The following is a 25,223-nucleotide window of genomic DNA, read 5'->3' on the forward strand; positions in this document are numbered from 1 at the left end:
GCTTGTAGGGGCTCCGATGTACCTTAAGTCAGATTTTCAGTCTTGGCTTCAAGGCAAGGTACTTCTTTAAGTATTAAGTACGTAGTATTTGGTCTTGTATGGCAACAGCTTCGTTACATAATCAAGCGTGCTCCACAACGCCGCGTTATGCTCAACAGTCTAATGGGTCAAAGACTGACACACAATGACTCGACAGCCAGTTAAGGTAACCTATGCACACAAGCGGGGACGTCCAAATGCTGCTGCGAAGCTCTTGTCTTCTCCACTTGAAGCCCTTCCACCTGATCGTGACGATATTACGCGCTCAGAGATGTCTAGGCGAATGCTTAAGCGCTCTCGGGGTGTCACTAACGAAGATGACGACACATTGCGACTAAAGGGTCATATCGTGAAACGTGCCAGGCAAACTGTCGTGTCAGATGCTCCAGGAGCAGAAGCTGATGTCGACGCGTTCCAAACACCATTTCCTTCTGCGGAGTACGTTCATTCATCTTCAGTTACGCGTCCGCTGGTGCCAGAAGAGTTTTCCCCCGTACCGAATGTCAAAAGTACTCTTTCGCGCACGAGCTCGCGAAAATTGAAGGAGAATAGTACATCCCTTTCCCTTGCATCACCTTTCCACAGCCGTCCCTCCTCCCCTCACACTGGCTCCACAACCAAAGCGAAGGCGCGATCGTCTCGCATCCCCCTGCATTTGAAGTCTCGCACGCTTTCCGGTGCCTTTCAGAAAAATGATAGTGCACATACTCGCCGCAAAATCTCGCACAAAGACTCAACCATATCCCTGAATGACAGGAAGCTTTCCCGTAAAGACTCCATGATATCCCTCGATTATACTAGACTATCCCGCAAGAACTCTACGGTATCTCTCAATGAGCTGGCCAGATACTCGCCTTCGAAGCATCAACGTCGTCCCTCGAGCCCAGATCCCTCGTATATGCTATCTCATATCGCACAGCAGGATTGGATCTCTCCATCCAAAGCACTTACAATCCACACAGGTATCTGTGAACCAGATCCGAATTCGATTACCCAGCCCAATCCGATTCAAAGTTTGTCTGCATCACCCTTTCTTGTTGATCGTCCCCAGTTCTTTTCCACCCCGCCGCATAGCCGCTCTGGCAGCAGGACAGGCCTCCAAGCGCCGAAATCTCCTTCAAATCTAGCCTTCCTTGCGCCTTCCCCACGCCTTCCGCGCGACGAGGACTTTGAAATGGCAGATCATACCGAGCACCGCAAGATCCGCATCTCAGCCAATAGCATTATCTCGTCCTCTGGCTCGTTCACGCTTAGGTCTCACCAAATTTCCAATGCAATCGACGTTGATGATCGTATCGATAGTGCTGGCAGTGCATCTATGTCTATGTCTATTGACATACTTCCTCAGAAGACCTCAATGGGCGAATACATGATTCCTCTGGCGTCTTCTCCACCGGCTTTGGACACTAATCTCGGACCACAGCACAAGGTCTCACTAGGTCAGAATATCTTAGCGCTTCCTGGCTCAAGTCCGCCGGTGCCCGATGAATCAAGTTCGCCCGCTCCGGACTACCCAGGTTCCTCCGCGAGAAACGCATCAGCTAATTTGCCTCCCCTTGGTGCGGCTACTTCAGCATAGGCGCGCCAAGCGAAGCAGACCTGATCCAAGATATGCTATCACTTGATTTGGGTGGTATGTACACGCTCTCGGTGGCTACACATCCCTTCCCGACCATCATGTAGTTGGCATAAACCTCTTCATCTTTTTGGGGTCTCGTGTTTAATTGCTTTCGTTGCTCTTGCGCAGATGACCCTCTCTTAGGCTCCGACCTTTAAGATTTCCATTTGCCTGATACTGAACTCCTTCGCAGATAGACACGATGATGGTACTCAGCTCCCGATGCGTACCCGTTCCCTCGAGACCCTCGCCAGCGTCAGCTCCAAGAAAACAAGCACCGTCAAGCACAAGAGGAACCGCGCCGGTACCATCCGCGCATCTGACTTCACACAGACCGCTTCCTCTTGTTCTAGTGGCTCCACACTGACCTCCCTCGCTTCGACTATCGCCGGGCCTGCTGGTTCTCTGCCTGGCCGCACGCGCTCCGGTACAGTCGTCGGCCCCAACTCGAAACTCGCGATACGGCCACACGCGAAGGGAGCCATGAGGAAACAGTCCTTGATGCAGCTAAAACTACATGATGCCCACAGTAGACCGGGGGATGACATGGACATTTTTAGGGTGCACGAGGACGTGGGCCCGTGTGGCACCGAAGAGCTCGGCTCTGTTGGCTTGATGCAGAGGCTGAAAGGCAGGAGAGGGAAGAAGAAGGTCATGCATGATGAAATTGTGTCAGATGATCCGTTGCTTATCACTGGTCCGTGGAGGGATGAAGATTGGTCTTAAGGTGAAAGGGTGTGACGCTTGTTTTTGAAATTGACTCATTTACCCTTGCAAGTTCTCTTTCACTAAGGCACTGTCAAAATGCTGTTTGTTTTCCTCGTATTTTTATTGTTGCACTGTGCATTCACCTCATGGACTTCGTCGGACTTGGGATAGTTTGTACAATACCTGCTTTGCACCCTCATCATGAACTCTGCATGTAATTGTATGCCAGTATACCGTGACCATCACAATATCGATCCTACCACGAGTCAACACTACCAGCTCATGGGTCGCATGATTCTCATCCGATCCTGTTAAACCCACCGTATTGCTATCACCCACCGTCATCCCTTCCTTTCATGTAGGCATCATGAGTCGGATGAAGTTTTCAAGCGTGAATCACAAAAACACTTCGGATTCGATGACATTTTGCAGACAAGCTTGTAAGGTGATTCGATCAGTGATTGTTCGCCTGGACATTAAAGTGCGGCTTCATCATACCCACAAGACACTTGATGAGATTGAACGGTGATCATTAGACCAGTCCATAATGATAACGCCGTATAGCATAATATGTACTGTCGGTATTAGGCTAGCCTATGATGCAAGCAAATTGAAGCAATAAATGTACATAATGACTTTCCGCTGTCATCGTGAAAAAGCTTCCCGGCTACTGGTTAGAACTATACACGAAGGGATTGATTGATTTCGCGGACGCCGTTCAACCTACGCAACTTATAACAAAATGTACTATATGGAGCTACTCATCAGATCATTTCTCTCGAACATCCACAACTGCTGAGTAGAGCTGGCGTTACTCTGGGCCTCGATCTGAGACACCATATCAGAAGATATTTCATCAGGAAGAGTAGTAATAGACGGTTCATACAGGTGAGTTTTCGTCCCATGACGTGAGTGACCAGGCCAAGTCCGTGCATTCGATTTCGATGCTGAAGGTAACCCCTTTAAGAGACATAGTGGGTCTACTCGCGATTATAGACTCACGAAAAAAACTTGGGCGATCTGGGGCTTTCGCTGACCCAAAAAAGCCAAGGATTTTTGGAACAAGTCAAAGACCGAGTCTGGAATGGACAGCAACTTCAAATTAGCTCACATTCGTTGAGGTGCGAGAGCAACTTACATTAGAGTCGAAGTAATATATTCTTCAAGTATTTCTCCATTGCGAACCGCTTGGAATGTTGCCAATTCGCCCTCGTGAAACATCGCAAACCACTGGAATGCGTTTAGAGTAAGCCTCGAGCAAATAAGAGTCGGTCCATAGAGCCTATCATACCTCAATCATGATTCCAGGTTCTTCAGAGTGTCCAACGATGTTGCCGTCGACGAGAGAGACATATTGCCCTGGGCGCGCAACATTTGCAAGCTTGTATGTACCGGTGTGCATGTTGATTGCTAGTGAATTGTGAATGTGAGAGTTGAAGACGAATAACTCAGAGAGACGGACACTGACCTTATATACTTCGAGTGCTTTGCCAAGCGGGCACTAATCAAGATATATTATAGACGAACCCGAACCTCTATACATCTACCGGCATCAGAGTTGTTCGCCCAAGAGTGGATCGCAGGTGTCGTAAATTTTGTCAATGAAGTGGAGCGGAAGACGTTCCCTTCCGAGTAAGGTGTCTTGTGATTCGAATGGACAAATAATTTGGATGATCGTTTACATAACATGGAAACGAACAGGTGGCGTGCCTGCAAACTAATTGGCGGAGGGCCTTGATGCGATGCTGACGTTTCACTTAAGTAGTAAAAACTCTAATGACGAGAATGCTCTTACCCCAAGGACAATTACCACTTTGAGTCAGTTGGGCCCCATGGGGTAAGACGTTTCAACTACTGGGCCTCAGCGTTCCTCTGCCAGCGGAGTTGTTGTTCGCATAAAGCACGACAAATATGAGATAAAATGGAAGATCTCAAATTCCTTCCAAGCACGGTTGTCTTCGAAGTTCTACCTCACCGCTGATCGCTGATTCGAATGGAGGAGCAGCGTTATTTACATAACGATGAGACGAATGAGCGAGATGCGGCCTTAGAAGAATACCCCAGACATATTCATTAAGTCCAAGATGCGGCTCGCACAACGCAGCATCGCACGGGGAGGGCAGTAAACTCGAAAGGCGGCCGCCATGTACCAATGCCTAAGTTCAACAGCGGGGCAAAGTTGGTGGATGCAATTTTCAATAATGCAACAGGATCAACGTACCACGTTCAATGCGATTGATATCTAGTAAACTAGCGGCATCAAATTTATTGACTTCGTCCGTCTAGGACCGACCAAGTGGCAAACACAGTCAATGCCAATGCCAGTACTCATTACCGACGACGCAAGTACGTGTGCGTGTGTTCTGGTTTTTCGCTGCTAAAGTGCTGACTGACCGCAGCGGAGCTAGAGCCTAGAGAACGACGTGGGCGGCATGGGTCGGTCAGCTAAGGATGACTAAGAATCACAGTGTTATGTAACAGCTGAATCATGCGTCGCTCGATCGACCCCGCATGATGACTTTTATTACCATTGGTAATAGCCATAGCCTCGGCCAATAATAGGCTCTATAGGAAAAACATGCTCTTTCCGCATGTCTGAATTACGATATCGGCTTATATCAAGACCACCATCATTATATGCGACCCACCTCACTTGAATTGGAATCAGCGAACTCTCAGTGTGCTGCCACATTACAAAGGACCACTATGGACCTATATGATACTTTACAGGTGCGTTTCCCTATTCTGCCACTTGTTCTGCAGTGCTGACTCGGAATCATTTATCATGGCTCGGCCGCGAAGGCTGAATTCCCCCAAATCGATACTTCCCTTCTTGCAGCCATCATTGCAGACCACGTGCAAGAAGGGGACGATACCACCTACTCCTCTGACCAGGTCGAGACTATACGAGATATATTAAAGGTTCTTGCAAACCAGGCGCAGGAGGATGAGTGCGAGCTAGACGACATCATGTCCACTACGTCTTTCACTACTCCAGACCTGTGCGACAGTACAACTGCGAGCGAATCATCGTTATCTCAGCACTCATTCAGCTCGCCACTTGGCTTCTTGCAAGAGGCTTTCTCGGATGTGCCTATGGAACGCCTGAAACGCCTGCTGAGAGAAGAGTATGGAGAAGTCCTGGACGGAAACGGAGATGTTGACATGGAAAGAGTGGTGGAACATATCTTGAACATGGAACATATACGTGACCTCGAGGAGCGTGGAATTGATGCCCTTGAACGAACTCCTTCACCATTGCTCGATGGGGACTGGGAAACTGTCATTCATACGAAACCGAAATCGACACCTAAGCTCGCCACGCCTACAAAAAAGAAGGTTAAGGGTCGTACTATCAAAATTGTAGATATGAATGCAGACACAGCATGCCCCCCCTTCTTTATTGCAGGCGAAAGGGATGCAAAAGGAGGGGGTGACGATGGGCGCTATGGGCACGGGTGTGGACATATGGACGCAAGTCTCATCCCTTTCTACTCACCTCGCTGCACTACTTCCTCCAGCCCCGCCGTCACATTTCGCCTCCTTTTTTCACTCCCCAACACACGCCACACCCGCGCACGCCCTTCGCGCTGCTCTTGCAGCCCTGCCCTGGCTTCTACTAGCATCAAACACAAAGCTAATAAAAAATCTCCTATCAAGAAATCTGATCGAGATGCTGAAACAAACACGCTATTCGCCCTTCTCGACCTCCTCGAAGCCTCGCCCACTTTTGCCACTCTTGATGCGGAACAACGTATTACTCTGTATGCAGACGCCCGCGTCGCACTCTCTGCCGCACAGAACAGGCCGGATGATGCTCTAGATATCGTTTGGATTCTGCGTGACCTCGAGCATCCCGCATGCCAAGCAGGGATATATCATCTCCCACCTCCAGTTCCAGGCTCAAAGTCGAATTCTACTCCTGCACGTGCAAAGTTGCTGACCGGTCCCCCGCCTGTGCAGCCTCCACCAACGTTGAAGCGGAAATCTGCATACTCTCCTTCCAGTCCTATCACACAGCCCCAACTCTCAGAGCCATGGCAAGATGTGCCGATTCGAACCCCCAGAACCACACAACCCCCAGAGAACCCCAACCCCACGAACAAGCGTAAAGTCCGTGGCGCAGGCAATGTGCTCGGCAAAGGCGGGAAGGGGGATGTTGGAGAACTCGCCAAGAATGGCACAGGAGGGAGCGTCTCTGGGACGCGGCATGCGCACTTTGCACGCGGGATGCTTCAGGCGCGCATACAGCGTGAAGAGCTGCTGCGCGAGGCGGGCCGAGCATGGCGGGGGCCACTGGGCGGGGAGGTGGCGCTGTACTATGCGCAGAGAGCGAGAGAGGTTACGGAGAAGGCGCGGGAGGACGCGTTGGATGAGGCAAGAGGCTTAGTTGAAGCGAAGAGGTGGGTTCTTCTGTCTTCTTACGCGAATTTCCTCCACATATTCTCAAAAACTAATGCACCGTGTAGATACGCTTCCGACGACAAAAGATCCATCGACCTACACGGGACGTGTGTTCAAGAGGCGATAGTGATCACAAGTGAGATATTAGAGAGGGAGGGATGTTCACCTGGTGAGTGCGTTGTCACGTTTTGTTTGTCAGTTACTGGGCATTTTGCTGAACGGAGCTATGTGTGTGCGTCTGTCACTTCACCCGACTTTCGTTCCATAGCATACCCCCTTCGCCTTATTACTGGCCGCGGTACCCACTCTGCAGGGGGCGTGGGCGTATTGAAGCCCGCAGTACACCGTGCGCTCGTGAACAAGGGGTGGGATGTAAGGATGTGGGACGGAGGGTTAGTCGTTCGGGGACAGGAGCGATGGCGTGTGCCTTGATTTTTATATGTATGCGGGCCGATGGGTACTATTTATGCCATTTTTCCTGGATTTGTTGTATCTTCCGTTCATGTACGTCGTATATCCGTGTGTCGTCCACACCTCTCTTCCCTTCTTTTTCTCTGTTCTCGTATGTGTACCTTGTTGACCTGTTTGTGATCATTATTCCCATTGTATACTTAGAAGTGTATCGTCTGCCTCGTTATACATCTATTCCTATGCGTGAACTGTTCCGTCGTTGAGTAATAGGGCTGCGAGGCGAAGATACTTTTGTTTCACAGAAAACAAAGTTCGAAATACTTACCTTCTTTGCTCCTGCTACTTAATTGTTTTTGACAGAGCGAAAGTTTGCAATTTGCGAGACCGTAATGGTCGTATACCAGCGCGTTGCCATCCGTTATTAGGCTCAACATCCGGACTCATCGAGCTGTCGGTTCCGAGACCAATGTCATTATGATAGAATAAGAGACGAAGTTCCATGAGGGAGATGTAAGGAAAGGACAGTGCGCACCAGGCATCGTTCTCCTATGGCAAAATGTGCCCAGACAGGCCCCTTTGTATTGAAACAATATTAGCGGAATGGCTAAGATAGCTAATATTGACAGAGAAGTAACAGTTAGACCGCAGAGAGACGCGAGGGCTTTGTAAAACGAATAAATCAAGATTTCATCAAGTGTTGATTCGGTTTGTGTGTGGGGAGGTGTGATTTTGCCAGACCAGCGCAAGAGGGCGGGAGTCTGGGCCGAGCGCGTGATCCGGAGAAGAGATCAAACAGAACAGGCCTTCGAAGCGTGCGCGTGATCCGTCTAAGAACGTGGAGAGACCAAAGGGTCCGAAAGACACACAAATCCAGACCAAAATACACTGGGCGGATAAAAATTATCGAGCGATGGATGAGGCGGGTGAGATATGTGCTCAACTATAATCGAGGCATACCTCCTGGAGCATAGTAATCAGGTGTTGCTCTCAACCACTATGATCGGAGTCGGAGAACCCGAAGAGACGTAACTTCTGATGGTGAATTCTGACATCTGATGAACTCCATCGAGTTAGCAAATCGTTGAGGCGGCCCTGGGCACCAGAAATATGTGAACCCCACCATGCTAAACTTGATTGAAGCGATTTCTTTGTCACGTTAGAGTGCAATGAACTGGATTCACTTGCAACTAAACTCCAGGTCAGAGTCTTGTATACGTACATGAATGATCTTGGCGGAAGCAGCTTACGGCTGCCTACGGTACCCCTAATTGTTCACACAGCCATATTATTACGTCACGTGGCAACCTTGGTAATACTGCGCTTGTTCTTCAAGCTCAAGGTCTCTATCGAAGACGACAACCGACCACGCAAGCGACCTTCTCACAAACCATCATTATTATTGTCAAACACACTCGGGCCTAAGAAGCGGAGCACTATAAATTGAAATGTTATTCTACCTTTCTCTTCTCGCAGTCCTGGCATCACTGGTGATGAGTGAGTACTCGCAGCAAGTCATATGAATAAAGCTGGATAAACTGACTTGCTCCTCCCAGTCGGCTACCGCTACCGTGCAACTCTCCCTACCAGAGTTAAGGCTTTCTTCCCAAGCCTCAACCACTACACGCCGCTTGCCTCTTTTTCTGATCAGGCGCGTGCGGGGCTGAGCTCTCCGATGTTCGACATCGAGTCAGCCAATATCGCTGAAGGAGATTCACGAGCGGGACTGGACGAACAGGGAACGCAGGAGGTGCTGGACATCATGCGTGCCCAACGGGTCAAGTGAGTGTTTCGTTTACGTAGCTAGCGTAGCTCATAAGAACTTCATTCACACAGTTTCGACCAAGCAAGATTGATTCGCCACAACCAAATCCTTGCTCGCAATGGGATTGATCCTTCAGGTCAGCGTTAATATAATCTTGCAGTTCTTGGGAATTCACCATGGTGTCTTACAGGCATGCCACTTGATTCAAAGGCCGTTACGAGGCTGTGATCGATTTCTCTTTGGCTACTTTCATTTACGTTTCGCACTATCAGTACTATCATCGAACCCACCCATTTCACTCCTTCGTCTTCTCACACTTGGCACGGACCTTATTGGATTTATATCATATACTCTTGTGTACTTATCACAGTGCATGAAAAATGCTGCGGTTTTCACGGTTACTTCCCTCGCTTAGTCTCGGATATCTGCATCTTGAACTTCGATGAGAAGTCAAGGACAACAGTATTACAACAATATAACGTATCCTGCGGGCAGGGTTGGTATATGCTGGGTAAGTATCAAGGTGGGTTCACTATTGACATTGTCACGCACGCAACCCGAGGCTTGAACTTTTGACTGCCATGGCCTGACTACTATTCTGTGGCCACTTCACTATGTCGTGCTGCGGTCTTCGAAAGTGTCAACCTTATATGCCTCCGAGTCCCTCTAGGGGAGAGCTGAACTAAGATGGTCAGATTTGGGCCGAGTTTCCTCAAACGTCAATTTTTTCCTTATAAACTTACCCTACAAAAGTGCATGTTTCGGTAATCGCATACAAGTACTAATTTATATCCGCCATGCCAGCTTTTAGGCGGGCGTCTTCCAAGAATGAGGACGAGGCGTATACAGAGGTAAGCTCGCAAGGTGACACTAGTGAATGAATCACCTATGACGCGGCTTGCAGGGAGTCTCCAAAACGAAACGGCAGAAAGGCAACTCGGGAAGGGTCATAGTCCCCTCTCCAAACATGCGTGTCACAAGGGCATCCATGTCACTCGACGGCCTGCTAGATCTGTTTCAAACTGGAATAGAAAGCCGTACGTCTGATGACCCAGCAAACGACCTGGAGGAAGCCAGTTATTTTGAACGTTTTGTGGGTTCCGTGCTGCCAGAGTGTTTGGAAGTGCGCTGCCGGGTACAAGACAGTGATTGCAGAACGGACAGCTTTGTATGGATAGCATTTTGATGCGGGCAACGAAGCTAACTGAAGGCAGGGCACTCTTCTTCGACCTTTGTCTCGCTACGAGGTGTCGGCTGCAATAAAATATGCGTCCGCGTTTGGTGCGGCGGCTCTTCCTTCGCCAGCACACGCAGCTATATTGAGAAAGTTGCAACTCCATCGAGTAAGCAGTCATGGTCTAGACGTGATCCAGAGTCTAGAAGTTCATTTACGTGGCAGGAAAGGCGTAGAACAGATATCCAGGGGCTAGACTTTGTCAATCACAATTCTTTGACCTCCGTACCCCCTCAATTACCGCCTCAGCCGCCACAATCAGGCATTTTGAACTCGCTAACTATCTATTCGAACGACGCCTTACGAAACGTCTTTCTTATCACGCCTATGTGGGCATAGACCATCCACAGACTCAGGGCTAGTTGCGGTAGATTGGGAAACCAGATCTCCTTGGATGGAATTGATGACAGATGTGCGAGAACACTACTCGTATGCGCAGTAGGGGTCTCGTTCACTCGAATGACTGCGTTTCTCACCTCATCATCAGCCCTACATCACCTCAATCACTTGAAGTCCCGGTTCCAATCCGTTATGTCTCTCTGCAGCCGTCCCACCTCCAACAGGTACACGAATTATTAGCTAGAGTATTTTGGGATGGAATTAATGGTGTGTTGTATCCTCTCATGTTCATGAGTTAATCTCTCATGTAATTCACAGTCAGCGACTTGCTTCAGTCTTCCGAGCGTTGCTCGGTGATCGCCATGTATGGAAAAACTGTCATCGGCGCGGCTCTTTTGAGCTCGCCTCAGGAAACATACATCACATACCTAGCCGTCAGAGCAGGCTGGCATAATTGTCAAATAGCAACGTGGGTCGCAATTTCTTGACTTCCATGATAACAGCTCACGATCTTTATCTCTGCAGTACTATGCTATATCACCTGATTATGCTTAATCCGCACAGAGATATAACACTTCACGTAGCTGCCAATAATCCAGCGATGGTGCGCTTTTATCAGTGATCGGTGTTGACATACATTTCTAAAATATGTTTAGTTGCTGTACAACAGATTTGGGTTCAAGGCCGAGGAGTTTATCACAGGGTTCTACGAAGATTACTTGGACTCTCAGTCGAGGGCGTCTATGAATGCATTCAGATTGCGTCTTCGACGATGATAAAACGATCTTCAGATTGGCAGTGATCTAATCACCAGGGCGAAATGGACTTGCCTATCCAGTGCTCCCTGGGCGCTATGCCCGCCAAAGCCAAGGTGTCAGACTGCAGCGATATGCACCCGGCGCGTTGATTGTGATGTTCTATCTCCAGGGGGAAAGCACAACCGCAATGCTAGGCAATCAACGATAACACATTAATCCGAATGTCATGAGCGTCATGTCCGTGCTCCGATTCTGCGCTCTGAAGCATCTCGTGCCCTCAGGGGGAAAATGAAATTTAATGGTTAGGAAGCATCACGAGGACACTCCAGACTGCAGGATGTATCTCCAGCGCCTTCAGCCCATGTCATGATCGTTGATGGATGCAGCACAATCTAGTGATTTCATGCCTCTATTGTACACAAAGCTGCTCTTTCCAGCAGCATTGGTTTACTACCTGTTGGACAGCCAACTTATTGTTGTGTACCGTGTCATTAATAAGTGAAGTCTTAACTTTTAGGGTTGAGGGGGATAAGACCCTCCTATCAGGTCTCTCAATGATGGACTCGCAAATGGCCGGCCCGATCCTCATGATTAATACATTTCAGGCGAGGGTGTCTGTACTTTTTGTTTATAATTAGATGGCCCGGGGTGACGATCTGACTGTATATAAAAGGTGACTAACTGAACCCTGATCGATCGCCGTCCACTCGCAGTCGCCGACCTGACTATGATCGCCTCTCTTGACGACTGGCTGGTAGGCTTTTGACTATCTTGTCACAATGGACAAAGAGGTGCACACACAAGTTATTTCGTTCATATGTGCTACCTGCAGGTTAGACTGATACGAGGGGCTCCACAAGTTGCAGTTCTTGCTCCCTTCCAGTCATTATGTCTGCATATGGAAGGACCGAACGTTCGATCCCTTCGCGTCTTCCACCTGAGCCCCACATGCACTCCACATGCGACTACTCTTTCTCCTAACTATACTCCTTTTTTCAGCTAGAGTACTTCTACAGTACCGACATCTATGTTATCGACTGAAGCAATGTCTTTGATTTGTGCAATGATGTTATGGTCTGACGCGATCCTCTTGTATTCTCCGACCTGTTGCTGCGCTAGTAAAAATGCGTCGAAAGGTTGCCCGAGGCGAACCAGCAATCGCAACGCTCGTGAGTGACGTTCCTCTTCTACAGGCAAACCGCCAGGTAACTCGTCAGAGTCGCCCACCTGGGAGTCGTCCGTCGAAGATTCGGGCTCAGTCCAATCTGTCATGCTTTCCATATCGTCTGCGAAGTCAGGCTGCTCTGCAAAATCAGGAACCCCAAGGAGTTACCGATCCCATGGACGGACAAGTAAGAATGTTTGCCGAATGGGCTTTGTCCGCGAGAACTGAACTAGGGTCTCTTCTGTGATGATCAGCAGGTCCTGAAGCCCATCTGCATTGACTCTATATGTGATGGGAGTCTCCTGGACTAGACCGCGCCTCCGTCTGACTTCTGTTATGCGGAATGAAATGCAAGGCAGATGCAGTCTGCAATTTGCAAAGTGAGGAGCTCTCAGCTGTTCAAGCTGGTCATAAAATTTCAATGCTAGATCTGCAGGCACGGTTTGTTGCAGCGAAGAGACTTGTGTGTGAATATGATCTCCAGACAAATATGGAAGGGTGCGTGGATGAGTGGTGTAAGAGGTGATATGGGCTGGAAGACAGCTATTGAACTCGGAAGGTTGTCCGATCCAGTCGAGGACAGTGATGTCGCCCGACCGGGCCACGATCTCCTGCAGGAGCCGCCCGAGCGCGTTCTGCTTCCTCTCGCCATAAATGACAGGTAGCGTGATGCCGAAGATGCCAAATAATGAGTACGCGACATCTTCCTGCACAGTGGTGACGCGCTTCGATGCCCATTGCAGTTTCTCTCGGGCGCCATTCATGCCTGGACGAAAGGAGATCAGGGCTCGAGCATCTATGCCTGTCGCATCCTCCAACTCCTTCATGATTGCCGGGGACTCTTTGTGGTTGGAAGAGCGATCGTCCAGATATAATGACCAGTCCTTGTTATAAAATATAACAACTTTCGGAGCAACAAATTTTTGAAAGGTCCATCCTCGCTCGTTCCAAACACTCCTCGCCAGCGCACCAGGCTGGGATGAAGGAGGGACATCGGATAGGTAGACGATGGTAAGCGCTGAGTGGTGGTACCAGACGAACATGGAGTTGACCGATTCTTGAAGCTCGGTATTGCTCTTCTTGTCGATGCAGCATGTGCCATCAGAGAACCTGTGAGAAGAAGATATCGTCATATATCGTTATATATCGTAATATATAGGAAAGGTTTTCGTCACATTGGAATATAAAGTGATATAAAGCAATATATGACTATGTAAAAGCACCATAATCAGCATAATCCCCAGCAAGAACTCACCGGTTTACTGATGGTGTCCATCCATGCCCAGCGATACCCAGCATCATGAGCGACCTTGCAAAATGACTGCAGTTTCGCAATACCGCCAAGTCCCTTCAACTTGCGTACATCTTTATCCTGGATATCGTGCAGCAGCACTTCCGTTTCTTCCCACCTGTGTGATAGCAGGACGCAGCGGAAGTATGTTGCTACTACTTTCTTGATGCGATCCATTTTGAGGTCTGAATGCTTCGTTGTGAATGACAAAAGCTCCTTGTACTCTGGACTCGGTTTGAAGAAGTCAAACTGTGACGCTCTATCGCACAAACGACCGGTGGAGGTATTAAGTAGACGTAACGGGGCATGTTCGAGTTCGTTCCGAACTGCTCTTTGAATAGCATCTTCCGCTTCAGACGGACGGACATACTGCTGACGCAGATCTGCAGAACGAGATAGGCATTTCGAGATTATGCAGGAGTGTTGCGTAGCTTACCTCGTATCTGCGGGTCGGGAGAATCGTCCAACTTCGACAACATGATTTTGAACGCCTCGATGGCTTCGTCGTAACGTCTTGCACCACGCAGCGCCGCATGTGTCAACTGGTATCCAACGTGAGATGAAGGATCGAGTTCAGTGACCTATGGATCGCCGAAGTCAGCACAGGCTGCGAAAACATAAATGCCATCACACCATTTGCGCATCGAGAAGCGCTTCCTCCCATAGCATTTTCCCCAACTTTGCCTTGCTGCGACTTGCAAAGACAAGATCGGATGCAGAATCCAGGTCGATCACTGCCGAGTATAGGTCAATAGCCCTGTCATAGTTTCTTGCAGCGAGAGCAGCATCTCCGTTGATAACAAAGCGAAAGCTGCATTCTCCCACGAAAGCTGAGTGAAATGTAAGTGAGGATTGTGGCCTGCACGATATGAGGAACTCCAGACTTGCCGTTGGACCAGTCAAGGCAGTCAGCTTTTGGTATTTTCGTCACTCGAAACCATCATGTATTGGTATGATCTCACGGTATCTTGAATTTTACCTGCCCGAAGGAGTGCATAGCAACGTTTTTGGTGTGCAGTGACCCATAATGATTTGAGATCCCAGCCGAAGAGCTGAACAAGGAACTTGGTTATGAAGGGTGTTTCGGATTGTATTAACGCACCACCACCAAATCCTCGTAAATTTCATGAATGTCCGATTTTGACGATAAATTGCCGGAGTCGAGAGCGGCAGCAAAATGGTCGGCGGCTTCGTCATAACGTGCGCCATCCGAGGCTTTGATTCCGAGTTGAACCCGTAGATATGCCTAATGCGCGAGTTGTACAGATGAGTGCTGATGACCAAGGATATATAATACTTACTTCCACGATGTAACATGCGCGAGTGTCAGCATGTGGACAACCTGTAATGAGTTCTTTGAGCAGGTTTGCTTCATCATGTTGATCTGCATTGAAGAGCACGATGGCCTGAAATACGCGATGAAGCGGAGAGGATGCAAGGCAAATGCAACATACTTTGATCAAGAGCAGGAAATGGAGGATCTGTGAATCTTGATCTGTGTATATTGATGCAACATCAAATGCTGCCCTCACATCCGGGACACGGCCTTTTCCGCAGAGGGAAATACCCTTGGAAATATAGCCTGTCAAAGAGGGCTGAATGCTAATGGACTATGTCACCGTCGGATTAGTCTTTCGTAGGGGGACAATCATGATGATGAGTCAATAAATCTCACCTTGATTGCATCCTGAAGGGCGTGGTCCCAATCATGTTTTCGCGCCCTAACGAATGAACGGTGTGCGTAGGAAGTATGGTTGTTCGGATTGGCGTTGATATCTTGAGTGAGTAGTTCTTCGGCGATAGATAAGTCTGCATTTACACAAGGAATACGGGCGGTCGTGATGGCTAGGATCTGCAAAAAAAACACGCCTGAATTATGGTATATATGAGCGAAGGACGGAAACATGCCTTTGAGCGATGGGCGTAGGGAGTATGATTGTTCGCATCGGCGTTGATATCATGTGTGAGTAGTTCCGATTCGTCAGTAGGTAAGTCTCCATCTATGCATGCATCGCGGACTGTTGTGTTGGCGATAGTCTGCAAGAAGCATGCTTGATTTTTTGTACATGATTCGAGGACGGAAACATACCTTTGGATGAGGCACTGTCCACTCCGAGATCATCTTATCATTACCTCCGCTGAAGATATGCTTGCCGTCCCCGGAGAAAGTGACGCATAACGTGGAGGATGAGTGCTTGAAGATGGCAACGGTTTGTCGGTCTGAGAGCTGCCAGAGACGAACATGGTTGTCATCAGATGCGGAGGCGAGGAGTGTGCCAGCAGGATGAATGGCAATGGAATTGATTCGTTCAGTGTGGCCCGTCCAAGGATCCCCGATCTGCTTCCATGTTGTTGTGTCCCATTCGCGTATGGTAGGATCGACGTTATCGCCACCTGTGAGAATGCGTGTGCCATCGGGCGTCCACGCGAGTGACAAGTTGTATGATGTATGACCCTTGAAGTATGCGAGGTGTTTCCTCGTGTCTGAATCACAAATTTCAATGTTGTTTTCCGCTGCGATGGCAAGAAGTTCTCCAGACGGTGAATACCGTATGCAGTTGACAAAACTATCACACTCGATATCTTGTTGCAGCTCCCGGGTTTTGGTATTCCACAGTTTCGTCATCACGTCGTAATATGAACCAGTGGCAAGCACTGTTCCATCTGGAGAAAAATCCAGTGCGTTGATGTTATCGACGTGGGCTTCGATTCTGGCAAGTGATTTGCCAGTTTCTCCGTGCCAGACGATGACCTCTCCAAAGTAATCACCGCTTGCTATCAATTGCTCATTCTGCGATATAGCCAATGCCCGCACGGCAGTGCGATGCCCTTCCATCTTCTTCAACACGACACCTGTCTTCATGTCCCATACACGAAGGGTGTTGTCATCCGAGCCCGTAACCATCCGTCGTTTATCGGGCAAAACTGCGACTACATTTATGTTATCTCCGTGGCCTCTGAACTCTTGCAGGGGTGTGATGATTGGGATGAGGCTCGACATTTTGCTGCAGGTTGATGGTGTTGAGCACGGTCGAGGTAGACTTTTGGAGGGATTGTGTCTCTCTAAGCTGCAAAGGTGCGTGTATTGTGTGTTTTATGGTGCTTTACTCGTCAGCCTTGCCTTGTTTCAATAGACGCCCAGGACAGTTCGCGTCCACGCCTCCGACATCACCGCTGTCCCATATGCCCTCCAAGCACCAATACATACATGCGTGCCACTCTTGTCTTCAAAGCTTCCAGAATGTGTCCCGTCACTGCCTCCAGTCGAGCAGTCGGTACTTTCTAGCGCTCGAATCTGATTATTTTTCATCGTTGTTTTTCGTGTCGAGCAGCTACTCCAGCACATCACCATGTCACTCCATGCACATAACTTTCTACAATATCACCCTTTATCCCGCCGACCTCGCTGTTTGTGCACTGGATGCAGCCGAAGTTGTTTCTTCTGGCATTTAAACCTCTGTCACAGAGGAGCACTTTTCTTCTAGGGTGGTTCTGTTCTAGCAATCTTGCGACGAGCCTTCTTGCAACCCAATCCTCGGGCCGCTCGGTATGGGGTTGTTGGAGAACCACTTCAAGCTCGCTCGTACAGTTATGATCGTGCTAGGTTTTGATGAGGAAATAAGTGCATTGCGGGTAATTTCCATTCTGAACACTAACAGGATATGTCTTCTTCAAGATACCAAAATGATGGAAAAATATGGGTTTACCTTGCTTGGCTTCTCCTCGCCATTCACACTCGCATCCACACCACTACTAGTAGGAACAACATCATGTCTCTCTTATCCTCTTGCTCTCAACCCCGATATCGAGAGTATGGACGAGTGCCTCCACGAAGGTCTCATCTAGCCCAGGATGAAGGTCACCAAGATCACGAATCAGCACAAGGCGCATCTTAGCATCCACCACAGCCGTACGGGTCTACTCATCAAGTGAGTCATACACAGATGTGACCGCAAGCTAGTATATCATTATTGTGCGTCGATTTGTCTGTTTAAACCGAGCTCTTCGTCCACCTTGGCATATGATTTCGGCAGATCTGTTCTCGGTCATTTTAGATTATGTCCGTTTGTGCTAGGTTTTCGTTGTACACAACTGATATGGAGAATAGGAACGATGTTTCCCATTGCACGATGCCACTATGTGCAAGCTGTATTCAAGTGCCAGGTGCCAGTGTCCTATTCATATATTCTTCCCAACGCTGGTTGTAACTGAAATTGGCATGTTGTGCTGTCAACTTATGTGTACATCATTGATCATTATTCTTGTGCTTATCCAAGCCAGGGTGTATTCGCAACAAATGACGGGAGTTGTGAGTGGTTTGTTGAGGTCGCCGTATCGTGATTCTATGTTTGATATAGTATGCCTACTGCGTGAGCCATTTCACGACTGCATTCAAATGATCGCGAATGACTACCTTCGTGATATGTCCACCATTTCAGTGAGTGATTAGATACCTACGTGTATATTGCAATTTTCATTTTATGGATACCTCGGACATGGGCTCTCCGCTTCATTTTTCGGTTTTCGATGGAATTTAATCTCGGGATGAGGGGGTGATGTGAAGAAGAGACAGACTGCAGTGCTATTTATTACGACTTGGAAACAATCAACTGATAGGGGTTTTCATGATGGTCAAAAAAGGCAAGTGTTCCCAGGCATGGTGGTTGGTGGATTGTGGAATGAACAATCGTAGCTCTCGCAGTTTTGATTCTACGTATACTTGCGTGCTAGGACATCCTGCTCCTTTCCTTTCTCTTGTACTTATCTGCTGTCTGGTTTATGATCTGTGTTACGAATTGCCATGCCTTTCCCATTTACATTCAGTTTCCGCGTACCGGGTCTTCACAATCCGTTTACCACTTCACCGGCAGTCAAACCGTCCCGGAATGACAAGAAAGATGCACTGCTTGATCCCATTTCTCGACGTATTAATCGCGCCTTGCCTCATCCCCGCCGCGCATCACCGTCGCCCTCACCATCACTATCACCATTTGTACCACTAAACCGTAAACGCGGTTGGGTCCCTTCTATCTCTGAACCCTGCCAAGCTGCCACAAGCGCAGCATCTACTCGCGGTTATCTCGACACACCCGCCAAGTACAGAGATATGGCGAATGAAGCGCCTGAACAAGAGTTTGTTGAAGACGTGTTTACAGGTGTGTCTCGATCATCCGTGATGTAGTATTACATGTTTCGCAAGCGATAGCGCCATGCGCATGCCATGTGTCCGAGTGCTTCGCGACCCACGCGTTGTCCATGCGCCGGCTATGGTTTTTATTTGGGAATCGCGTCTCTTCCTTTTTTACTTGCATCTTTCAACCCACTTTCATTCATGCTTTTCGATATCGTTATTGAAATAAATGTAGAATTACCACCCGCCAAGCGGCGTCGCACTCTCGCTGGTTCGATCGTGTCTACAGCGTTGAGCGCTGCTCTTATCGGGACTGCTGTTGGTCTCACTGTATATCGCCTGTGAGTGCTGAATTTTGGTGTGATGTTGATGTTACTTATCGATGTTGAGCGCAGCTGGCGGGACCGAGGCAAGGAACAAGAAAGAATACAACCGCAACCACCGCCATACCACCCGGGTGACTGGGTCCCCGAACAAGTATGTACAGTTTGGCATGCGTTGTCGTATCATCATTGATGTGCTATCAGTACAAAGTTACCCCTCCTACTCCGAAATCGCGCAAGTCTCGTCCAACACCTTCCTCTGTTCGTCGCTCTGGCACACGAAGTCGCAGGATCCGAACTCGTGGCCGACCAGTTACACCATCACGTAGTGTCTCTCCTGCCTTCATGGGTCATCCACCCCAAGAATTTGATTTCGTGCACGTAAACCAAGACGAAGAAGAGGATGAACCTGAAGCCGACGAAATGGACTGGATCGGCGACAGACTATCTAAGCTGATACAAGAAGGACACAGAGCTTTGAATACGGAGGTTGTGGTGATGAGTGAAGCGAAGGAGGATGAGGTGGATGATGGTTCGGGTGACTGGGAGGAAGAACAACCTGTCACATCTATTTCCAGGGGTAGTTCCTTCCGCCGGACACATCGACCCCGTGACAATCAGCCTGCCTCCTTCACTTTGCCATCCTCTCCGAACTCGTCATCTAGGAAGCGCAAATTTATCGGGGAAGCTATACACCTTTCCCCTGATCGCCAAGATTTTTCGAGGTTGTCAGTGCCTAGTACACCTCGTCGGATTGCTCGCGAATCTTCGATGGATATCGACGCTTGCGCTACTATTACAAGCAGCTTCAAGGAGGATACGAGTGCCTGGGAGAGTCCAGAGCTTAGAGAGTCTATGGAGCGGGCCAGAGCACAGTACCTGGAGAGACGGATGGGCGCACGATCATGATGGATACATACATATTACTTACTTGTAACTTACTGACGCCTTTTCTCACTGGCACTATGCCTCTATGTGACATATTAAGTATGGTCTCATGCTGTATCATTAGAATGGTCATTGCCACTGCGCCGTAGTTTCGGCTGTATTTGGAAGCACAGCTTGGACTGCGGCTTGTGTCTGTTGGGAAAGCTTCATGATAAAGATAACCAGCTTCTCGAACCGTCGGAAACTCGCGCTTCACGTTATGCCGATTTGCCGATCTTAATTCTGACTCGTTTCGGAAGTACTCGACTCGTACTCTCCTCAGTACTCAGTACTCAGTGTCGAAAGTTCATGAAACGGCATGCAGTGCTACATGTACAGCAGTCTCGTTATCTCCAAGGTCTATATACTAAATTCAAATCGAGCTGGACCCATCAGAGTCCGGGTTGCAATCTTACGGCACCGCAGCAAACATGAAACGATCAAGATGACCACATGATGCGCAGCGTGTTCCGGTATTCTGATTTAAACCTTCCTTAGTATCACTTACGTCTTTCTCTGCCATTTTCTCCACTATACCCATATTCTCTTACCTTTCCTTTAGTTGCTCCAGACGGTCCAGCGCACCAACCCCTGCCGGCACCCCTTGCACTTCTCATCCTCAAGCACTTTTCACTCATGCCATCCTATGGTCTGACCAAGCGTGGTACACGGTTTTTCTTCCTCGCCGTGATATTATGTTTTGTGCTCCCTGGAATACTTTACCACCGTGAAGTACGAAATTATTTTACCGACCACCTACCGCCTTTATACGAGGACTATCGAGCCCGGGAGCAAAAATTGGAGCATTACAAGGAGTACGAAACGAGGAACGATGTGAAATATCTCTGGTCAGCAAATCATGCACATAGTGGGTCATACTTCTTTTCATTTGATCCATCATGCGTTGATCGTGCATAGGTTCAGGATGGGGGAATGTTATGCAAGACTATGTCATGAATGGACTACTTGCACATAGCACAGGACGCTCGTCAGTCCCTATTCCGTTCCTTTCCTCGGTTCCCACATTTCTAATCTTGTTTTCGATGACGTCTAGTTTTGTCTTTGATGACTACATCTGGAATCCAGATGGTTCGCTCTTTACGGATTATAATGGTCATTTAATTCCCTCTCGCATTCCCTTGACAGCACTATTGGGCGGCAAGTATAATATGGTCGATCTCCGCGTATACGCCCATTAACTCCGATTGTTTTAGGTGTCATGGTGGGTGGTCAAATGCCCCCTGGCGATACCACTCCTCGTGCGGTGTCCAAGACTTTCTTCAACAAAGTTTGCCCCAATCCGACACTCCTTCAGGTGGCGGATGTGAACGATGATCGCATGCGATTCGACGAAGACGTGCCAGCTTCCTATATATTCGAAAAGTGGCTCGAAAAAATTAACTCGATCGAGGACCCGTGTGTAGAAATTGAGTCAAATAATAATGCAATCTTTGAGTACTGGTGAGTCATATTCATCCTCTTTGGATGATCAATGGAAGACGTCAGACGTCGCGTAGGATATTTGGACACAAGAGGATGCTGTCCATATGGGAATACCTCAAGAATTCCCCAGTATCGACGCACTGGGGGTGGTCGCCTTTAATACAAGATGCATACAAACGAAATCGCCGCATATTTGTGCCGAATGCGAGATCTTCTATTTTTGAAGGGCTCACTGGTTCGGCTGCTGCGGAAAACTACTCAAACCCGATACCTGGTCTCCTAGCGCTGCACGTGCGAAGGGGTGACTTCCAGGACCACTGTGTCCACCTGGGCAAATGGTCGTCAAATTGGAATGCGTTCAATCAGTTCCCCGAGTTCTCTGACAAGTTCGATAGGCCTACTGATGGCGGATGGGGCGAGACATCGGAGAAGAACATGGAGATGTATATGCAGCGGTGCTTCCCCACAATCGAACAAATCGTCCAGAAAGTCACACAAGTGCGCGTCGAATCGGAAAAGCCGCTGACGCATATCTATATCATGACCAATGGCGCTACCGATTGGGTTCAGGAGCTGAAGGAGGCCTTGGAGAGCTCTGGGACTTGGGACCAGATTAAGAGCAGCCGCGATCTCGATATAACATGGGAACAGAAATTTGTGGTGCAGGCGTTGGATATGTTTGTGGCTCAAAGATCTGAAGTGTTGATCGGAAATGGGGTAAGAGCTGCTGTAGCTTAGTCGCCGGTGCAAGACTGACGGGCGTCTCGTTACAGTGGTCGAGTCTGACCTCGAACGTTGTGATGCTGCGTATGGCACGGGGTTTACTCCCGGACAGTAACAGATTCTGGTAATGACGTTTACGACTCATTCGTCCAAGAGGCGTGCATTAGCCAAGTGCCGAGTACGACCCAATCGGTATCTCGGGTCCTGAGATGCAGGTTTGGAGTCTGAACAAGTTTCGTCTATCATACGATAGTCTATTAGAGGCACGGGCGGATGGACGATCTATCATGTTGATTAATTTACAGTTTTTGTGCGCCAGGACATAGTCGCTACAGTAATACACCATTATCTTCGCCAGGTACGTATATATTACTTATGTTGCAGACTATCAAACATTATTATCGGACAACGAAACTTTTCTGTATCGACATCGAACAGTCCAGGGCCCATACATGCATGTCTGCAATTTTCGGACAGGGAATAACACCAATAGTCTTTCGACGTCTTCGCAAATTCGCCAATCCACCTGGCACACGTAGTTATATAGATACGAGAGTCCTGATCACTACTAACCTGCCAGTGGTTGCATGAAGGGCGCGGGGTGACAAGGCTAATAACTTGAGCTCCGAGCCATTCTGTAACGTTTAATTCAGTACGTAGGCTCCGGCACTACACGAGAGCTGAGCGCTGATTAATATTCACTCTCCAGCTTATCGCAATCGGCCGTTGCGTGCTTGATATTGATACCTTTGAATCCAATTCCTCCACCAACGAAGGTGGCTTTGATCAGGATCATGACGACGTTCGCCGATCAGAGAGCCGCCTCGTGAGACGTTGTGAGATGCGGAAGCGACCAGATACAAGCAGGATATATCTATGGCTATGGATGATATCACCGACCTACTAGTCAATGGCATCCACTGTGACTCCCATGTGGTGAAATCTTATTTATCTGAGAGGTGGAGGTGAGTGGAGTTCAGAGTGTTCTACGGAAACACAAGGGAAGTCAACAGGGTGAAGCAGCACAATACATGTATCTGCAGCCTGAATTTTGACACCCACAATCCTTCAAAAGTCTACCTCGACCGTGCTCCACATCATCAGCATCCAGTGAGATCTCGAAGCACCGCACTCCGTCGAGTTCCTGAAGATTATGAGAGCGGCGTAACCGCAGTCGCAGGTTTTCCTGATAGACAGCATATAGTGACAGGCTTGAATGACAAGACGCTTCTGTTGTGAGACTTGAAGACAGGTATTGAGTTGAAGAAGATGGAGGGGCATCGCAGTGAGGTGCGGCGGTTGGCAGTGTGGCGATGGTGAGGATATTCCGAGGCTGTACCACGGGATTTGGTTGCATCATTGTGCACACAGGGATCTTTAGAGTCTATTGGATGAAGAAGTGATATTGGAGTGAGCTATATACACGCGTTCGAAGGAGTGACCTGGTGATGAGCTGGAGTAGCTGCTAGATACGAAAAAGATCAGCATTCATGCAGTTAGATTCGAGCGCTGGAAAACACGGACTGCTCTACTTGATGTAATGGAATATATTCTGTAAGCTACGAAGACAAGAGTCGGATGCATGTATGCACTGCAGATGTGCATGCTGTCGAGGACAGCGGGCATGACAATAGGGTGCATTACGGTGATAGAGCATCACTGAAAACCGGATAACCCGGTATGACAATATTTACCTTATAAGGTTGGCGAAATCTGTGTTGTCCTTATATGCCCATGTATTGGCCTACTTATCAAGCATCATTTTCCTGATCCGTGAGCTTGTTTGTCATTTCGACACATTAATTTAACAGTATGTCGAATTCTAAGCTGGTGGTATAGTTTTTGCATTCATGCGTAAAAATGGCTTAATACTATATAGCAGTGCAGAATGATAGGAAGACGTCGATGCTGTAGGCATACGCTCAACGTATATGGCGCTGATCTATTCAAAAATTCTAGACACACAAAACTCACACACACCACTGTGAGTTGCACTCGTCCTCCATGGCTTCGCTACATTTGCTTGTCATTGTCATATTTTCTGATTCAACAATTCATCTCAAGACGCAGTCAGTGCCATCCTTCTTCGCTTCTGAGGTCCTAACATCTCTTACTCGACATTGAGCCGACTTTTCGAACAGGCACTGCCGGTCTGTCAAAAGCTCGAAGGGATGTGGTGCTTGGAATGAGCTGTGACATTTTACTGGAGATTGATGGTGTTGAACGCGGCCGAGGGATTGTGGGTACCTTTCTCTAAGCTGCAGAGGTGCGTGTAATATGTATTGTGCATTTTTATGCTGCTAACTACCTCATTTCCATAGGTACCCAAGACTTAAACTTACCTCTCCCTCATCTCCTTCTCGCCCTCCTCCACTCCTCTCATTCTGGCGCCTTCCGGTGTGGTTCGCATATGTTCGAGCCACGTCAGCATTTGCTGACATGCGCTGGGCATGTGCGCTAAGCACTGGCGGTTGTTGGGATCGGGCAGTAGTGAATGGTGGTCTGGATGATCCCTCAATCCCACTTGAAACCTATTCTGCATTTTGGCCTTTCTTCAAAGTCAACATTGGCCATGTGTCCTCGACCGATGCTTGAAACTGCCGTTATCTCTGTTGGTTTTAGCTGTCTGCAACTGACGCCGAAGCTCGCAGCCTTACCCGGCTCCGACCCTGCTCCTTCTCTTTTCCTATTCTGAAATAGTTTGACCACTGGATCTCAAAATGAACGAGGTACAACTCCCTTGGGAAGGGTCAAGACCTCAGTCACCACCGGCCGAGCATATCTTCCGGTCATTGATAAGTAAGGACCCGACTCAGATTTTATTTACAATCCCCACTATCACCTACTCTGCCTTCAATCACTCATTAACGCTACTTCCTGCAAGTTTCTCGACAGGATGCCATCCAGAAAGTCGCACTGTACTACATGGTCTGGCAACAGGATATGT

At 48.5% G+C, this 25,223-nt stretch overlaps 8 protein-coding genes across 8 annotated transcripts; all 8 read left to right on the forward strand.

Annotated features, from left to right (window-relative positions):
• Positions 1–138: 138 nt before the first annotated feature.
• On the forward strand, positions 139–2,646 carry F5891DRAFT_1042627 (uncharacterized protein). Its single transcript, XM_041362116.1, has 3 exons — positions 139–1,598; positions 1,619–1,672; positions 1,851–2,646. Exons 1-3 carry the CDS (start codon positions 185–187, stop codon positions 2,381–2,383), a joined length of 2,001 nt encoding a protein of 666 aa, XP_041224161.1. The 5' UTR covers positions 139–184; the 3' UTR covers positions 2,384–2,646.
• Positions 2,647–4,848: 2,202 nt separating this feature from the next.
• On the forward strand, positions 4,849–7,428 carry F5891DRAFT_1042645 (uncharacterized protein). Its single transcript, XM_041362118.1, has 4 exons — positions 4,849–5,095; positions 5,168–6,768; positions 6,835–6,938; positions 7,038–7,428. The coding sequence occupies exons 1-4, from the start codon at positions 5,003–5,005 to the stop codon at positions 7,199–7,201; spliced, it is 1,962 nt and encodes a 653-aa protein (XP_041224162.1). The 5' UTR covers positions 4,849–5,002; the 3' UTR covers positions 7,202–7,428.
• A 1,197-nt stretch (positions 7,429–8,625) lies between these two features.
• On the forward strand, positions 8,626–9,170 carry F5891DRAFT_955341 (uncharacterized protein; the record flags this gene model as incomplete). The annotated part of the gene is made up of 4 exons (XM_041375319.1): positions 8,626–8,674; positions 8,734–8,959; positions 9,014–9,078; positions 9,133–9,170. The coding sequence occupies 4 exons, from the start codon at positions 8,626–8,628 to the stop codon at positions 9,168–9,170; spliced, it is 378 nt and encodes a 125-aa protein (XP_041224163.1).
• A 569-nt stretch (positions 9,171–9,739) lies between these two features.
• Positions 9,740–11,291, forward strand: F5891DRAFT_1190666 (uncharacterized protein; the record flags this gene model as incomplete). The annotated part of the gene is made up of 9 exons (XM_041367343.1): positions 9,740–9,793; positions 9,847–10,110; positions 10,157–10,285; positions 10,342–10,505; positions 10,561–10,614; positions 10,664–10,782; positions 10,834–10,984; positions 11,041–11,119; positions 11,172–11,291. 9 exons carry the CDS (start codon positions 9,740–9,742, stop codon positions 11,289–11,291), a joined length of 1,134 nt encoding a protein of 377 aa, XP_041224164.1.
• A 608-nt stretch (positions 11,292–11,899) lies between these two features.
• Positions 11,900–13,016, forward strand: F5891DRAFT_1042663 (uncharacterized protein). The gene is made up of 2 exons (XM_041362119.1): positions 11,900–12,442; positions 12,467–13,016. The coding sequence occupies exons 1-2, from the start codon at positions 12,301–12,303 to the stop codon at positions 12,664–12,666; spliced, it is 342 nt and encodes a 113-aa protein (XP_041224165.1). The 5' UTR covers positions 11,900–12,300; the 3' UTR covers positions 12,667–13,016.
• A 5,410-nt stretch (positions 13,017–18,426) lies between these two features.
• Positions 18,427–20,241, forward strand: F5891DRAFT_1042686 (uncharacterized protein). The gene is given in 5 exon segments (XM_041362120.1): positions 18,427–18,885; positions 19,096–19,201; positions 19,256–19,346; positions 19,365–19,371; positions 19,392–20,241. The coding sequence occupies 5 exon segments, from the start codon at positions 18,531–18,533 to the stop codon at positions 20,090–20,092; spliced, it is 1,260 nt and encodes a 419-aa protein (XP_041224166.1). The 5' UTR covers positions 18,427–18,530; the 3' UTR covers positions 20,093–20,241.
• Positions 20,242–20,746: 505 nt separating this feature from the next.
• F5891DRAFT_1129414 (uncharacterized protein) lies at positions 20,747–22,404 on the forward strand (the record flags this gene model as incomplete). The annotated part of the gene is made up of 6 exons (XM_041364393.1): positions 20,747–20,978; positions 21,029–21,098; positions 21,165–21,223; positions 21,325–21,571; positions 21,628–22,270; positions 22,327–22,404. The coding sequence occupies 6 exons, from the start codon at positions 20,747–20,749 to the stop codon at positions 22,402–22,404; spliced, it is 1,329 nt and encodes a 442-aa protein (XP_041224167.1).
• A 2,085-nt stretch (positions 22,405–24,489) lies between these two features.
• On the forward strand, positions 24,490–24,871 carry F5891DRAFT_1190671 (uncharacterized protein; the record flags this gene model as incomplete). Its single annotated transcript, XM_041367344.1, has 2 exons — positions 24,490–24,542; positions 24,598–24,871. 2 exons carry the CDS (start codon positions 24,490–24,492, stop codon positions 24,869–24,871), a joined length of 327 nt encoding a protein of 108 aa, XP_041224168.1.
• Between the last annotated feature and the right edge of the window lie 352 nt (positions 24,872–25,223).

The sequence above is a fragment of the Suillus fuscotomentosus genome (genome assembly GCF_016647785.1).
Source record: "Suillus fuscotomentosus strain FC203 chromosome Unknown F5891scaffold_38, whole genome shotgun sequence".
NCBI classification, from domain to species: Eukaryota; Fungi; Basidiomycota; class Agaricomycetes; order Boletales; family Suillaceae; genus Suillus; species Suillus fuscotomentosus.